Source organism: Agelaius phoeniceus, chromosome 8, assembly GCF_051311805.1.
Source record: "Agelaius phoeniceus isolate bAgePho1 chromosome 8, bAgePho1.hap1, whole genome shotgun sequence".
NCBI classification, from domain to species: domain Eukaryota; kingdom Metazoa; phylum Chordata; class Aves; order Passeriformes; family Icteridae; genus Agelaius; species Agelaius phoeniceus.
Genome location: NC_135272.1, coordinates 35,695,705 through 35,710,048, shown reverse-complemented (window position 1 = coordinate 35,710,048; position 14,344 = coordinate 35,695,705). Strand labels below are relative to the sequence as shown.

The 14,344-nt window shown below is 45.7% G+C and overlaps 1 protein-coding gene across 2 annotated transcripts; it reads right to left on the bottom strand.

Annotated features, from left to right (window-relative positions):
* Positions 1 to 337: 337 nt before the first annotated feature.
* Positions 338 to 12,143, bottom strand: USP1 (ubiquitin specific peptidase 1). Of its 2 annotated transcripts, none has more exons than XM_054638056.2 (9): positions 11,997 to 12,143; positions 11,629 to 11,822; positions 10,343 to 10,466; positions 9,913 to 10,020; positions 9,259 to 9,419; positions 8,056 to 8,768; positions 6,787 to 6,957; positions 5,433 to 5,634; positions 338 to 1,987 (listed from the first exon to the last, which is right to left on the bottom strand). In XM_054638056.2, the coding sequence occupies exons 2-9, from the start codon at positions 11,787 to 11,789 to the stop codon at positions 1,261 to 1,263; spliced, it is 2,367 nt and encodes a 788-aa protein (XP_054494031.2). In that variant the 5' UTR covers positions 11,790 to 11,822; positions 11,997 to 12,143; the 3' UTR covers positions 338 to 1,260. The 2 variants fall into 2 exon arrangements, with proteins under 2 accessions (XP_054494031.2, XP_077038732.1); XM_077182617.1 differs by having other exon boundaries at positions 11,629 to 11,794; positions 11,997 to 12,137.
* Between the last annotated feature and the right edge of the window lie 2,201 nt (positions 12,144 to 14,344).

Sequence of the window (14,344 nt, the reverse complement as noted above, 5' to 3'; positions counted from 1 at the left end):
TGCCCCTATTTTGAGTCAGATTGGTTAAGATCTTAATGCCCAGTTTATAGGAGTCACCTTCAATTCTCTGACAGACAGTTTGGGATTTTCACCTCTAGTATTTAGTGCAAATGTTTTTGGTTTTGCAATGTTTCCCCTTAACCTCACACCTGTAGGCAAAAAGTACCTTCAAATTAGGAGGTACTGTCCAAGAACCAGCTAAAAACCACAGAATGTATTCTAGAAGCACTTTAGTTCTTTAAGATGATTCCCCAGCCTTTTTCTAACTGTTCCCAAAGCCCTTTCCTTTTCTGCTTTCCCCTCTCCAAACACAACAGGCTGATCTGCTTGTCTCAGATGCGGATCATAACTTTTTTATTTCATATGTACATTCTTAACAAAGCATCAAAGCCAAATCCTCTCCTTTCCCCCCAGTTTCAGTGAGCTCCAGGTACAAATTAACTTCAGTTAGAAAGTCACCACTAAGTTCCCAACCACCCCAAACAGAGATGCAGATTTGAGGGCTTCACTCTTCAAAGTACAAAATTATTTTAATTACACTACACTCTGCCCCTGGTTTGAAGTATTAATCACACCTATTTACACTTTGCTCATTAACACCTATGCACCAAGATGCAAATTAGACCAGTCAAACACTTCCATGAATTCAGTTCCCTCCAATGCTTTGGACAAGGTTTTCAGACTTTTCTTTGTGCTTGAAGTTGCAAGGAGCAGGAAATAACGGGAGCAGGAGAATGAACCACGTCCATTATTCAAAGACTAAATATGAAGTGTTACTTCCCAAGTTACAAAAATACACAACTTCTGATGAAATTTGCGAGTTAATATACATTTACTCCAGGGTATGAATACAAATAACTTTTATTTAAAAAAAAAAACCAAAACCAGGAAAAAAAAAACCAGAAAAAAAGGGAAAAAAAAGAAAAAAAAAAGCTAATAATACAACAGGCATGTCTGAGACCTAGAGCTGCATTAAAACCACTACTGGGTGCTGTAGGCATCGTTTAGAATCTATACAAACTGGTATTTCTAAAAGGTCAGAGCACTATTCTCCAGCAGAAAAGTTACAGTGTGAGTCGAGTCCTATGTCATGTTTTGTTAATTCAAGTCGAGCCACTGGACACCGAAGGAAAAAAAGACCAGAAAGATGAAGAATCAGTAGCTTCAAAAAACATACAGCCGTTGCTTCCAGGTAGTTTGGATGCAAATCAGAGCCAGAGGTGTATGCAAATCCCAAATATTTACAGTCCAAGTACAGCATCACTCTACAATTTTCTTATAAAACAGTAGGTAAGGAGTCGATGTAGATGACGACGTCGGAGAAAGAGAATTCAGGAAGTCCTTTTCCTCTGTGACCTTCACTTCGGAGTCATCGAAGAGCAGCCACTTGCCCTCGTACTCCTTGAGGCTCTGGAGCACGCAGAGAGCTTTGTTCTCCAGAGCTTTGTTCTCCAGAGCTTTGTTCTCCAGTCCGTTGGCCGCCAGCACCGGGGGCTGGCCCTGCTCCGCCCGGGGCTCGGCGCTGGGCTCGCCGCGCGGCTCGGGCGCCGCGCTCGGGAGCTTCTCGGGGTTGGGCTGTTTGCTGGCACACAGCTCGCAGTCAGCCTTGCTCTTCTGCCCCCCGAGCAGTCCCACGGCCTCCACGTTCTTCTTGCCCAGCACCTTGAGCCTGAAGGAGACCTCGCCGTCGTCGTAGTCCTCGGCCACGGCGCGCGCCTCCTCCTCGGTCAGCGGCTCCGGCTTGAGCGCGGCGGCGTAGGCCGGCTCGGGCAGGAAGGTGCCCCTGTCCAGCTCCAGGCTCTGCAGGTCCGTCACCTTCACCGAGGCCGTGTAGTGGCCGCTGCTGATGGTGATGCCGCTGTGCATGACCACGGCGAAGAGCCCGTAGGTGTCGTTGGTGGGCCGCGTGCTCCACTCCTCCAGCGACAGCCTGAGCGGCGTCAGCAGCGGCGTGTTGATCTTGGACAGGCCCCCGTAGCAGTCAAACCTGCCGAGGGACACAGCGCTCACACCCTGCCACAGCAGCTCCCACACAGCACTTCAGCTGGCCCAGAGCTGCAGCCATACCCTTCCTCCTCAAGGATATGGATGAGGGGAACTGCTCCCTGCTCCCCTGGCCCAGCACCAGCACCCCAAGCACCTCCAGTCAGGAAAGGCATTTTTATGACTGTAATGTTAAATCTTACAGCCCAGAAACTATAAATTTTAGCTGTTTCTGAGATCCCATTTTTCTAAAGTATCAGCTAAAGATAACTTTTAAATAGTGATGATACAGGTTCAGCTGATTGTTATCGCTCCTGCTCCTATTTCTGCACAAACACTCCCTTCTCTCTCTCACCATCCTGTTCAAAAAACAAACCAAAAACCTTTTCAACAGTCAAGGCTGAACCAAGCAGGGTTGGGTTTGTTTTTTCCTCCTCCTGAAAGAGTCATTTACTAAATAAAGCATTACTTATTTTACTTTCAAGTAGCTTTAATATCACTCAGAGATGGTGACTAATTTTCCTCAGCTCGCCTCAGTGCACTGTAGCTGTGCCAGTGGTGCTCACCTGGGATTCTTCTCTAGCTATCCTGTGGCATTCTAATTTTTCAATCAATTCTGTGGCTAATTTACTTTGGAAAAGCCTCTAGTATTCCATAAATATTCAGTATTTCGTTCTCAGCACACAAATTTACCAGGAGGGGAAGAAATCCTTTCATTATAAGGATCTTCTACAGAGTTTAAAGAGAAAGTCAGTGTTGGGATTTCACTGTGCATCAGCCTCCTTGTGATTCTGCTCTTGATGACTTGCACATTGCATCAGCCCAGATCAATTAACCCCTTTATTTAACAATAGGTTGTGATGTCCTAATAAATTCCAGGGATGACTCAAAGTCTTACTCAACTGTGAGGGTGTTGCAGGGAAAAATACTGGGGAGTACAGACAAGCCCTGTAAAACTGAGGTTTCCAAGAGCTCACTGCTCTTATCATAGGAATAAATAACTTAAATCCAAGGAAACTGCAGCCATGGCATAACTGCAGTTATGATTATTGTTATCCTGGATTTAATTTTGGTTCTGCTTCACTCCTGTTCAGAGCCACGAACCCTGAGACACAGAAATAAACACAGTGACACACACAGATCCTCACTCACTCCAGTTCAGTGAAACCTCACTTCAGACCTCTCTCACCATCACATTTCACTCCACCAAAAAGAACACAGAAGAGCACAGAATCAGAAATAATGAAACTTGAATCTTCTGAAAATCCCTATTAGCAGCAGCCAGAAATAGAGATATTCAGAAGAGAGTCAAGAAACACAGAACTGCTGGCTGATCCCTGGATTACAAATCCAGTTCCACTCAAGCACACTGGGACAATCATATTCACAGAAAACAGGAAAAAGCAGGCTCTACCTTTCTTCTCAATGAATCCAGCATCAGAAAGATTTGGAGAGGAGGAAATAAGAGAGGAAATCTTTTCCTATTAGCTTTTTGTTCTTCTTAATGATAAGAATCTGAAGACAGAAAAATTGCATGCCAAGTACTCTGCCTGCTCTGACTGATGCACTTCAAACACATCAAACCTGATTTCTGCAGCCACATATTTTGAGACCATAAATTAGTGACATTTTACCCACTGCACTGAATTTCACAGGACAAAAAGCTGGTTTTCTCACAGATTGTTAAATTTCTATAGTGGAAATGCTTAATTACGTGTTACCAGTTAACAAATTCCTCCTAAGCAGCTTCACAGCCTGCTCACACATGGCCTGGCATTTTTCCCCACACACACACTTGCCAAAGAGAATGACTCCTCCCCAGGCAAGGAGATTTTCACACTGGCTGCTTTATTTTAAAACAAAACACTTTGCAAAGCAGCATCTAGAAAAGATGAATAAAATCCCTATTAACTGCAAATATTTACAGTACCCTTCACTTCTCGTTTGTTTACAACTCAGTCACCAGAGAACTCAGTAGAGCAAAACTGAGCAGACCAGATTCCCAAATTTCTGTGGGAGCTAAAAGTTGACTGAAGATTCTTATCTTAAAAATTTTTTTGTTTAAAGCCAGTAGAAAAGTTTGGTTTTTTAGCAATGACAGGGTTTTGCCCAAGAGAAAACATCCAACCCAAAAATCAAGAAACTCTTTATTCTAAAGAGTTTCAGCTTCATCACAGGTTTCTCTGTCAGGTTTTCCACTCTGACTTCCTTAATCTCTGACTGGTAGCCCTTGGCAGAAAATTTCTGGAAGAACTGAGAGGACACATGAGGAAAACCACAAGAGACTGGATTCACTCTGACCTGGAAACTGGTCTGAGTGTTTTGGTGCAAGGAGCTGAAGCTGGCCAGCACAGAAGAGGTGAGTGAGGCAGGAGAGGATTGGTTAACTGCAGGTCCTTCCTCATGGAAACAAGAAAATAGGAAATACAGGAGCAAATGGAGGAAAATTTTCATGTTTTTTACTCAACTGTAATGATTTTTAAGTGTGCAGCTCTAAGTAAGTATATACAAATCAGTATTCAAGTAAATATTGTGGAGATCAATGAAAAGACAATTTTGTATGTTATGATTCTGGACTTGTATGGAAAGACAGTGCAGAGACAGAGGAAATTTCCTTTCTGCTTTGTCAGAAACCTGGATATTCCTGTACAGTGCTGTAGGGATGGATTTTTCTTTGTTTACTCTCATTTGAGAGAAAATCTCTAAATTCTTAAGTATTAAAAAAAAAAGATAAAGAACACTCCCACAACTTCTTTCAAAATAGAAGGATTGCTACAATTACAATACCAAACTGATTGCTTTGTAATTGAGTATCAATGATACTGATACTACTGTGTTTACAAAGTAATTGATTTTTTTTTAAATATTAGCTCTTTAAAATGTTTGCCTGATTATTTTTTTCCCCCAAAATTTCATGTTTACAATCAAGTAGAGACCAAAGTCTGCTTAAAGGAATTGGTCAATTTTGGGGTAACAAATGTTGGCTCTTGAAAGTGTGTTAACTCCTGATTATAGTTTTTTTCCCCACTAACATTCATCTTTTTAGCATTCACATTCAGGCAGAGATAACATCAGACCACAAAATGCAGATTTGTTCTTATTACTTGTTGTGGTAAAGCACTTAAAGCTGCCTCTCAACTCAGAGTTTATTTACTTAAAACTTAACTATCCCTTTAAATAGGGGGATATTTAAAGTAAATAAAGTTGTAAGAAATATCAGGTTGTTCTAAAAGTAGAGCTAAAACATTTTGTTAAGGAGTCTCCTAGAAGTCAATTTTTTCTGGAAATAATTTCTGCCACTACCTGGAACACCACAAAGCCTTTATGGCATTGGGGGCTTCATCCCAATCTGGGAATCTTCTGGAAATACTCCAAAGCATTTCCAGCTCCTGGGCTAAGGCCTCCCTTGCTGCAGGACCCTGTTTGTAAGACAGGCAATGCATACTCACTCCAGGCCACTGGCAGCAAAGCACTTCAAGTGAATTGTGATCACTTCGGGCATTTTATCGAACAAGAGGCTGCGCTCCGCTTCCGTGTAGTGGTGGCAGTTCTCACAGAAATATTTGTCCTCTCCCACAATCCTCTCCACTGAGGCAAACTGGGAAATTGCCCACTTCAGAGTCTTTATTTCTGTTTTTGGCTCTGGAGAAACTAGAAAAGAAAAATCGCTGCATTCACAGATCTGCCAATATTTATATTTCCAACTCATCCCGCCAGAAGAGCAACAAAACAAAATATGCCAAGTTCAGACCACTCCAAACCTGCAACGCTGCAAAGAACACTCAGTATGTGTGAAATATGTGATGTATTCCCATCTTTGGAGCATTTCAGGAAGGGATGAAAACATCCCTTAATGGATGTCATTACTCAAAATTAGGATTTTCCCAAAGCTCCTTTCAGATCACACAATTTTGTTGCCATGTCTGGAAATGGAGAGCTCGTATGAGACCAGAATTTCACTTATTAAGGCAAACCCCCAAAATAACCAGAAAGTTCCCTCTCACTTCTTGCATTTTGCCTCCCCTGCCACCCTCACGCTGCTGACAGGATCACCCGCTGTCGGCAGCACCTCACATATGAACACCACCCCACACATTTTCCTTTGAATCCTTCAGCAAAATGGGGAGCAAAAGCAGGAAAAGCTGCTCCAAATTAAGTCAGTGGCAACTAAAATTAATTCCCTTAAAATTCTCAATTTCAAGATGTGTTTTTGGCACGCTTCCTTTTGAAAATAGCTAAAAAACTGCATATAGATCAATAAAATCTGTGAAAGAGACCACATGATTAACATTTACAAATGTAATACAAATATTATTAAAATAACAATAATCTAAAACACTAAATTTTTTTTTGAGTAACTAAGAAAAAAACCCAGGATTCTTGTTTCTTTTATTTCTAAGAAAAAAACGCAAGTATTTCTTATAAAAAGAAGAAATGTAAATATTTCTTATAAAAAGAAAAAAAAGAAAAATTTCTTATCCAGAAAGAAAAAGGAAGACTTAAAAAAAAAAAAAAGGAAATACCTACTCATAAGCAGGAAAGCAGGTGCCTAAGTGACAAGATTGTAGGCAGTCCAAGCTATGTGTTAAGATCTGGAACAATTTGAATATTATCTGGATCTGCCAACATTATCAGCACTATGTTTCCAAAGTCTAAAGTTAATCAGGACAGGAGATAACAGCCTCTAATTTTAGCCAGCACAAACAGGAGCCATGCTCCTTCCTAAACTGCACCCCTGTCCTTCCCCACGGCTGGCTGAGGCAGGAACCTCACAACCCTTTTTTTTTGGAGGGAATTACTTACTTTCAGAACTCTCTTCACTTTTAGAAAGCTCATCTTCTTGCACTGGGACACTGATGTCCTGAAAATCCTCCCTCCTCTCCGTGAAGCACTCGCACTCCAAGCACCTGGTCCTCAGCACTAACTGGCCCTGGAAGAGTTTCTCCACCAGCTCGAAGACAGCCAGCTCTGTACCTGCAGAGAGCACAAGGCACATCCCTGAGCAAGGGGCACTGCAGAGACCCTTCAGAACCTGGTTATCCTCACAAAATCACTGTTAAACCATGGCCTTTAGGGAGCTCTGACAGGAATTCCAAAGCAAAGCAAATCACGAGCAGTTTTCATGGTATCAGCTGCTTGTAAGTAAATAAGGACCCTCTGTCTCCTGGGCCTCAAACTTTAATTTCTGTTCTAAGATTGGGTTCTTGTTTTGTGCTTGAAGTGTGACAATGTCACATTCTGGAATATTTGGCTGCCATCAATGCTCTGGCTCCTCAGCATGGACTGCTGAGCTCCTCAAGGAGCACCACATGGAGGGGTTGGCCTGCTTTCTGTTCATTCTCAGTCCTCTCCTCCTTCCTAAATTTATCGGCCAGTTTTGGCCAAATCTGCAGAAGAAATGCAGAACTCAAAAGGCTCTTCATTCCTTCAAATTTTTATAAAAAATTGGTAGGTGGAAAGTTCCAAATTAGTAAGTACTGGATTCATACTGAGGCCCTTCCCTCAACATGTATCTTGTTTCATTGACAAACAAAATCCAGACCTGCCAGCCAATTAGCATTTCTAATTGGTATCTATTAGATCTAAATAGATTAGATCTTTAATACATCCTGAGTCCTTCCTGGTTCTTGGGAAGGTTGGAAATATGGAAAGATTAAGGGAAAAAGAGGATACTGTGTGTAAAACCATAGCTAGTGGTGTTTGGTTCCACTTGCTCCTGCCAGAAATATCCCTTTACATCTCAAATCCACTTGCTCTTTTCTATGGATGACAAAAATTAGTGGTAAATACAAACCTGGTAATATTCAGCCTTTTTTATACATATTGTACAACGATTACAGAATGTTAAGAGAAATGCCTCGAGATCTAAGCTAAACAGGTCAAATTCTAAAAGAAAAAAAAATTACAAACACGTATAAAAATAAATTATCTTTCCTAAAAATCATCTTCAATTCCTGAAAAATCTAAATTTGTGTTTAGAGCTCTGCAGGCTGTGCAGTCTGAAGGCTGACTTCCCACGCACTGTACTTTCTTAATCCTACTAATTTTAAGCCCATCCACTTGTGCACCAACCTTCCTTTTTTGGTTCTTTTTCAGTTCCTTTTCCATGATGGCTTTCCACAGGAGATGCTGGTTCATGATATTCTTCTTTACTGTCACCATTTTCACACTTGACAGCTGACTCTTCGAACTCACAGTCATATTCTTTCCCTGGCTCTTTGGATCCCAAGTTTGTAGTTAACTTTCCTAGACTGTAAAATTTGGACAGGATACTGGGCTGTTTGCAGGAAGATTTTAACCAGTTTAACCTAAGGCGCGACTTTTTCTGCGTGGGCTTGGCGCTCTCGCTCTCCCCGGAGCACTTGGCGATGGCGTCCGTTTGGTTTTCCATCTTTTCTCCCGTGGCTTTCCTCTTGGACCTGGTTTGTCTTTGATTTTCTTCTGCTGCAATTTGCTCTTTTGATACTTTGGATTTTTTCTTGGCGTTGCCGCCCTCGGCGTCGCTTTTCCTTTTCCCGTTTCCCTTGAGCAGCTTCTCCTTGGCCGCGTCTCCGCCTTGGCTGCCCGGGCTGGGATCCTCCTCCTCAGCAGGGCTCACACACCCATTGCTCTCGCAGTTTTGGCTGGGTTTCTCCTCCACTTTAGCTGCAGGCTCTTCCACAGGCAGTTTGTTCAGCTCTTCCTTCTTCAGCAGCTGGCAGGTTTCCTGGATGTTCCCCAGGATACACTGCAGCACCTCCTGGGCATCGTGCTGCAGGTACCCTTCGTACATGGGGTTCAGCTCTCTGCGCAAAGAAAAGAGCATAAAATGAGGGTTTGGTATCCTCTGCTAACTGGGGAATGTGATTTGAGACTGAAATCAGGGATTTAGAAGTCATGGAGGATCATGTGTCCTCTCTGTCACAGAGCTGGGGGAAGGTTCTGCCTTAAGGATTTACACACACCCAGCACTGGAGCTCCTCAGCTCCAAGGGGATCCTTCCCATCCCAGGCCAGGCTGGACAGGGCTTGGAGCACCCTGGGATTGTGGGAATGTCCCTGCCCATGGCAGGGGTGGAACTGGATGAGCTTTAAGGTCCCTTCCAACCCAAACCTCTCTGTAATTTAATAACACTTCTGTACCTAGGCACTGTTTTAAACCCTTTCTGCATTACAGTCTTACAATTTATTTTCAAATTTCCAACACCATCGACCTTGCACCAGCCTCTAAGGCTGGGCAATGTAATGACCTGGAAATGTCAGGACAGAATTCTGCCAGCATTTGGGGGATTTGTACCTGAGGGTGTTCAGCAGCCTCCGGGGCTGCGTGGCCAATTCATCCGTGTATTTCTCTGGGTTCAGGAGAAAACTGGCTTGGAGCTGCTCAACTGAAAGGATCAAGGAGTGCAAACTGCAGATGAGTTCATAACTTGCCAAGGGATCTTCTTTACAACTTCCCTGCAAGGACAATGCAAAAGGAATAAAAACACTTGCAACAGGTACATCGGTCACAAATTAATATTTTTCTCTCCTCCCCTCCCTTGGTTTTCTGTATTTGGCTGAATTTTTTGTCTGCTGTGGGAGGCAGGTGGGTTTCAGACAGTATTTTGGTTTTTTTTCAAGTAGGAAACAAACATAAAAGCCCAATTAACCATTGGTTTAAAATCCCAAACCATCCTTGCCCAAACTCCCATTTCCATCAGCTCCAGCACTGTTTCATAATTATCTTTGTGCCAGAAGCATGGTCAGGTATCTTCCTCAAATTTCTTCTGTTAGACTTTAAAACTTGTGCTAAAGTTCAAAACAACTCAAATACATCTTCACCTGAAGTAACAGTGCAGAAAACAATGCTGAAAAGCTTCTTAAGAACAGAAACCAGTTACATTTTCCCTGCATTCAGGACAGCCTCGCTTGCAAGGTTACAAATTAAGAACACGTGGGGATTTGTTACCTTTTCTGCCTTTTGCTCTCCTTCATCCTTTGAAGATTCTCTTTTCTTTGAAATGATGTTATATAAATGTTTTACTCCAGTTTTAAAACCAGGACAAAAATATAATACCTGAAAGCAACAGTTGACAACACGAGAATAACTGGAGTAAGAAGTTATTCCACACATAAATGCACATTTATAATCCACACAGCTCTGCCCCTCCCCAGGCACACAAAGATCCAGGATTTTTCACAGCAGGGAGGAGCCCTGAGTATGGAAACTGAAGAATTTCCCAATCAGGACAACCACAGGGCACACATTTCCTGCAGCAGCATTTTTATTTCCCTGCTGTAATGAGCTGCCCTTTTCACTGCACCCAGAATAAAGCAATTTCCCCCATTTGTGCTGGAGCAGAATGTCCATCTTGGAGCCCCCCTGGCCATGGCCTCACCTGCAGGACACTGTTCAGGTAGCAGGTGTTGCCCAGGTTGTTCAAGCCCACAAAAGGCAGCATGTTGTCTTTTTTCTCACAGCTGACAAAGGAGGGGGGCTGTGCTGCAGGAACCACCTGGTCACTGGGAAACAGAGAAATGGGGTAAGAGACACTCTGGAAAAAGCACTCCTTCATCCCTCCCCACCTCAGAGGATTCAGCACTGAGAAATGCAGATCTAAACCCTGCAAAAGTGTGTCTGAATTCACCCTGACTCCTCAGCAACCCACCCAAAGCCACACAGGAGGAAAACCTGCTCTAAGTTCCAACACATCAAATAGCAGGACACTGATTTAATGGATCAAAAATTTCATATTTAGATACTTTTGTATGTTCTTTCTTCATTCATAACATGCCTAGAATATATTCTTACGTTGCTCCAGTCATGTCACTTTATTTCTAGATGCAAAGCAAAAAACAAGAAAAAAATCTAAAAGAAGAAACCAAGAAACCTGACACACTATACACTGATTATCATTATTATTAATTACTGATAGAAGTGATTAATACACTGTAATAACACAACAGAAACAAATTTTAAATCTCGAACTATTTCTAACTGACCACAATTTTCTTTACCTCACTTAAATCCCTCACCAACAATGAAACAGATTTGCTCAGGGCCTGAAAAGCCCCAGTGAATGACAGCCAACCCCACAACTAAACATCCTACATATATGCATTAAAGCTCACCTTGCAGAAAATTTAATTTTAATATAAATAGTTCAGTGACACAATAACTACTGCTATTAACTTGAACCAAAAGCAAGTTTTTTTTGACTGATCTCAAAGTTTGTGCCAACTAAACACCAAAAGAAAAAAAAAAACTTGTTTTCTTAGAACAGTTATTAGAAGTTGGTTACAGTGACTAAATAGGTTTTAAAAACTAACTTCAGCACGCGATCCCAAAGTTTGTGCCAACTAAACATCGCCGGTGCGGCAAATCCGCTTTCTCAAAACGGGAATTGGTCCCAGCCATGAGTTGGCTCAGTGTGCCGAGGCCGCCCGGACGTTAATTTAACGAAAGCGCGTGGTCATTCATTTAATTAAAGCGCACGTTAATTCATTTAATGAAAGCGCACGCATGGAGCGCGTGCTGCAGCGCGTTATTGCTGAGAGAACACGAAAGCGAAAGGAGCGGGGAAGGAAGGCAGGATGGGTGGAGGGAAGGATGGAGGGAAGGATGGAGGGATGAGCCCGAGCCCGCCGCGGCGCCGCCACACAACTTCTCCCGCGCGGCACTCACATCTCGGCGCCTCGGAACTCCGCGCCCTTCGGCTCATTTTCCTGCGCCTCGATGAAATCCAGCACTCGCTTCGCCTCCTTCTTCTGAAAGAGCTTCAGCGACAGCCTGTTCTTCTTGGAGGGGCTGGCCCTGGCGCTGTCGCCGGGCAGGACGCCGGGCATGGTTCCTGCGGGGCGCGGCCGGGGCGCTCACACCTGGCGCGCACACACACACACACGCGCACACCAGGCGCCATTTACTCCCCGAGGGGGCCGAGCGCGGACCCGCCGCCCCCCGCCCCGGGCTCGGGCCGCCCCCCCGCGCCCCCCGCATGTTCCCCGCGGCCGGCGGGGCCCGAGGCCGCGGTGCGGCCGCTCCCCCTCACTCACCGCTACATGCCGGCCCCGCTCCCGCTCGCCGTTGCCATGGAGACCGCGGGGACACCGTCAGCGAACTTGGCGCGTTTTTTTCCGCGCGCCGACGAGGACCCCCCCGCCCCGCGCGCGCCCCGCCTCGCGCCGCAACCCCCCCGCCCCGCCGGCGGCCGCCCCGTGAGAACGCCGGAAAACCGAGCGCGCCCCGCCGGGGCAGGCCGGCGGGAGAAAGGCATGACGAGCGGCGGCGGGGCGTCTGCCGGGAGCCGGCGGACAGAGCGGCGGCGGCTGGGGGTCGGAACTACGCCGCCACCGGCCCCGCAAGGCCGCCGCCTCATCAGGCAGCGCGGCGGGCAGCCCGCTGTGGGTCCTGCCTGGGCGCGCGCGGGCGCTGGTAACGGCTCGGCCAAAGGGCTCGGGTTCGGGCTGTACCATTTGCGTGGGGAGAGCCTTCACCCCCCCCACCGGCGGGAGGTGGATTGGTCCCGCTTTGACCACGCCCCCTGCGCGGCTCGACCAATCAGAGGCGGCGTCTCCGTTTCCCCTCACGCCCTGAGGGCCCGGCCCGCAGTGTCCGGAGCGGGGCCTTCCCGCGCTTTGCCGTAAAAACCGCACGGCCCTGCGGGAATTCCCAGCGCTGCTCGGCCCCAAGGCCCCACCGGCATGCCTGTGCACCCCACAGTGAATTGTAGTTATCACCGAGGCTGTTAGGGCTGCAAAACTGGCGGTTTAGCGGTCCGGAATGTGGGAAATGCTGTAAATTTCTGCATTCTGCTCTTTAAACTGGCCCCTCCAGGACCTCCAGTCTGTACAAAAAGAATGCACATTGCTCATACATAAAGGTTTTCTAACAGGAAAGTTTATTCACGTGAGATACTTTATAGGTTTGGTTACATAACTGACTTTGGGCAATACCCAGATCTGGGTTTTGGGGGGAATTACCCTAAATTTGAGCACTCAAAAGCTGAGGTTCCCCAGGACCAGCTGCTGCTGCCTCCCCTGAGCGTGGCACTCCTGTTAAACACTAAAGCAAACTGAACTCCACAAAAATCACCCTTTTTTTTGCAGCCTTGCAATATTTTTAGATGTTTTTTGCTGCTGCACAAATTAATTATTGCAGCAGGTCACTATGCCTAAATACTCATATGAATTATGGAAGGAATTGTGTATATTCCAAATGTGTATATTCCAACAGTCATGTCCATGCTCCTGCACAGGTTTTGATTTCTCTTGCAGGTAAAATTTCCATGTGTGCCTGCACATGCAGGGTTCACATGCCCAAGGTGAATATATTGATTTATTTCCTTGGCCTGTGGGATGCCCAGAGCTCCCCAGAAGCTGTTGGGACACTAAATTCCCACTGAGCATGGATGGATTTCCCCCGCAGCTCTGCCATGTGAACTTTAGCTCCACTCAGCAAACACTGCCCGAGGTCCCTGCAGTTAATGGACACTCAGGACTACAGAGGCTCTTTTGTGTGAGACAAGAGTCTTATCCAGGTGGGTGGTGCCCCAAGGTCCAGGAAGAGCTTGGCTGATTAATAAAGTGATTAATTAAGTCTGTGTGACGCTGCTGGTGACGCCTTGTGCAGGCTGCCCCAGAGCAGAGGCTGGGCAGAGCTCCAGAATAAAGCAGGGATTTATTCAAAGCATCTCCTCCATGGATGCACCTTGGGCAGCACCAGAGCCCAGCCAGGGCTGCACCCAAGATGAACCAAAATGGCCCCAAAATGCACGGCCGGGCACGGGCTCTGTCCCTGGGATCAGTTCTGCTCCATTTGCACCTTGCAGTTCATTGTCCCATTCCAGCTTTAGCCCCTGCAGTCCCACCCTGCTTGTTTTTCTCTCTCCAGCCCACGGGGTTTGTGCTCTGGGGCTGAGATTTGGATCATTTGTCCTTGGTGCCCAGCTGGAGCAGGAATTGTTTTGTCTCCCTGCTCTGTGCACAGAGCTCAGCATCCCCTGATGTGAGCCCAGCCCCACACACTAAAGCAGCACAGAATGTGAAAATAGGAAAGCCAAACCTGAGGCATCAGTGGTTTGAGGCATTGGCTCAGGAGTCATTTCAGTGGCAGCTGGAGGGTGCTGGGCAGTCAAACCTGGGGCTGTAATGAGAAAATCTGGGAGTGTTTGGGCCTTGGGGCTGGGTTCCAGGCTGGAATAAGCTCTGAGGGCAGGGCTCCAGGCTGGTGTGATACAGAGGTGCCCTGACCCTGGCTGCTCACCTCAGCCAAGGCTGCCCTGCCCAGTGTGTGCTGTGCAATCTGCTTCAGCAAACAGGAGAAAAGACTATTTATATCCAAGGGTTTTACAGGCTGAGTCTAAGTCCAGGTTAGGTAATTCCTCATTTCATGTGTTAGCTGA

Bases quoted from the DNA above. Each gene is read 5' to 3' on its own strand.
- USP1 (XM_054638056.2), bottom strand. From the start codon at position 11,789: ATGCCCGGCGTCCTGCCCGGCGACAGCGCCAGGGCCAGCCCCTCCAAG. The intron at 6,958-8,055 runs GTTGGTGCACAA...TGCTCTCTGCAG, and splicing joins AAAAGAACCAAAAAAGGAAG to GTACAGAGCTGGCTGTCTTC. The intron at 5,635-6,786 runs GTAAGTAATTCC...TTTCTTTTCTAG, and splicing joins AAGTGAAGAGAGTTCTGAAA to TTTCTCCAGAGCCAAAAACA.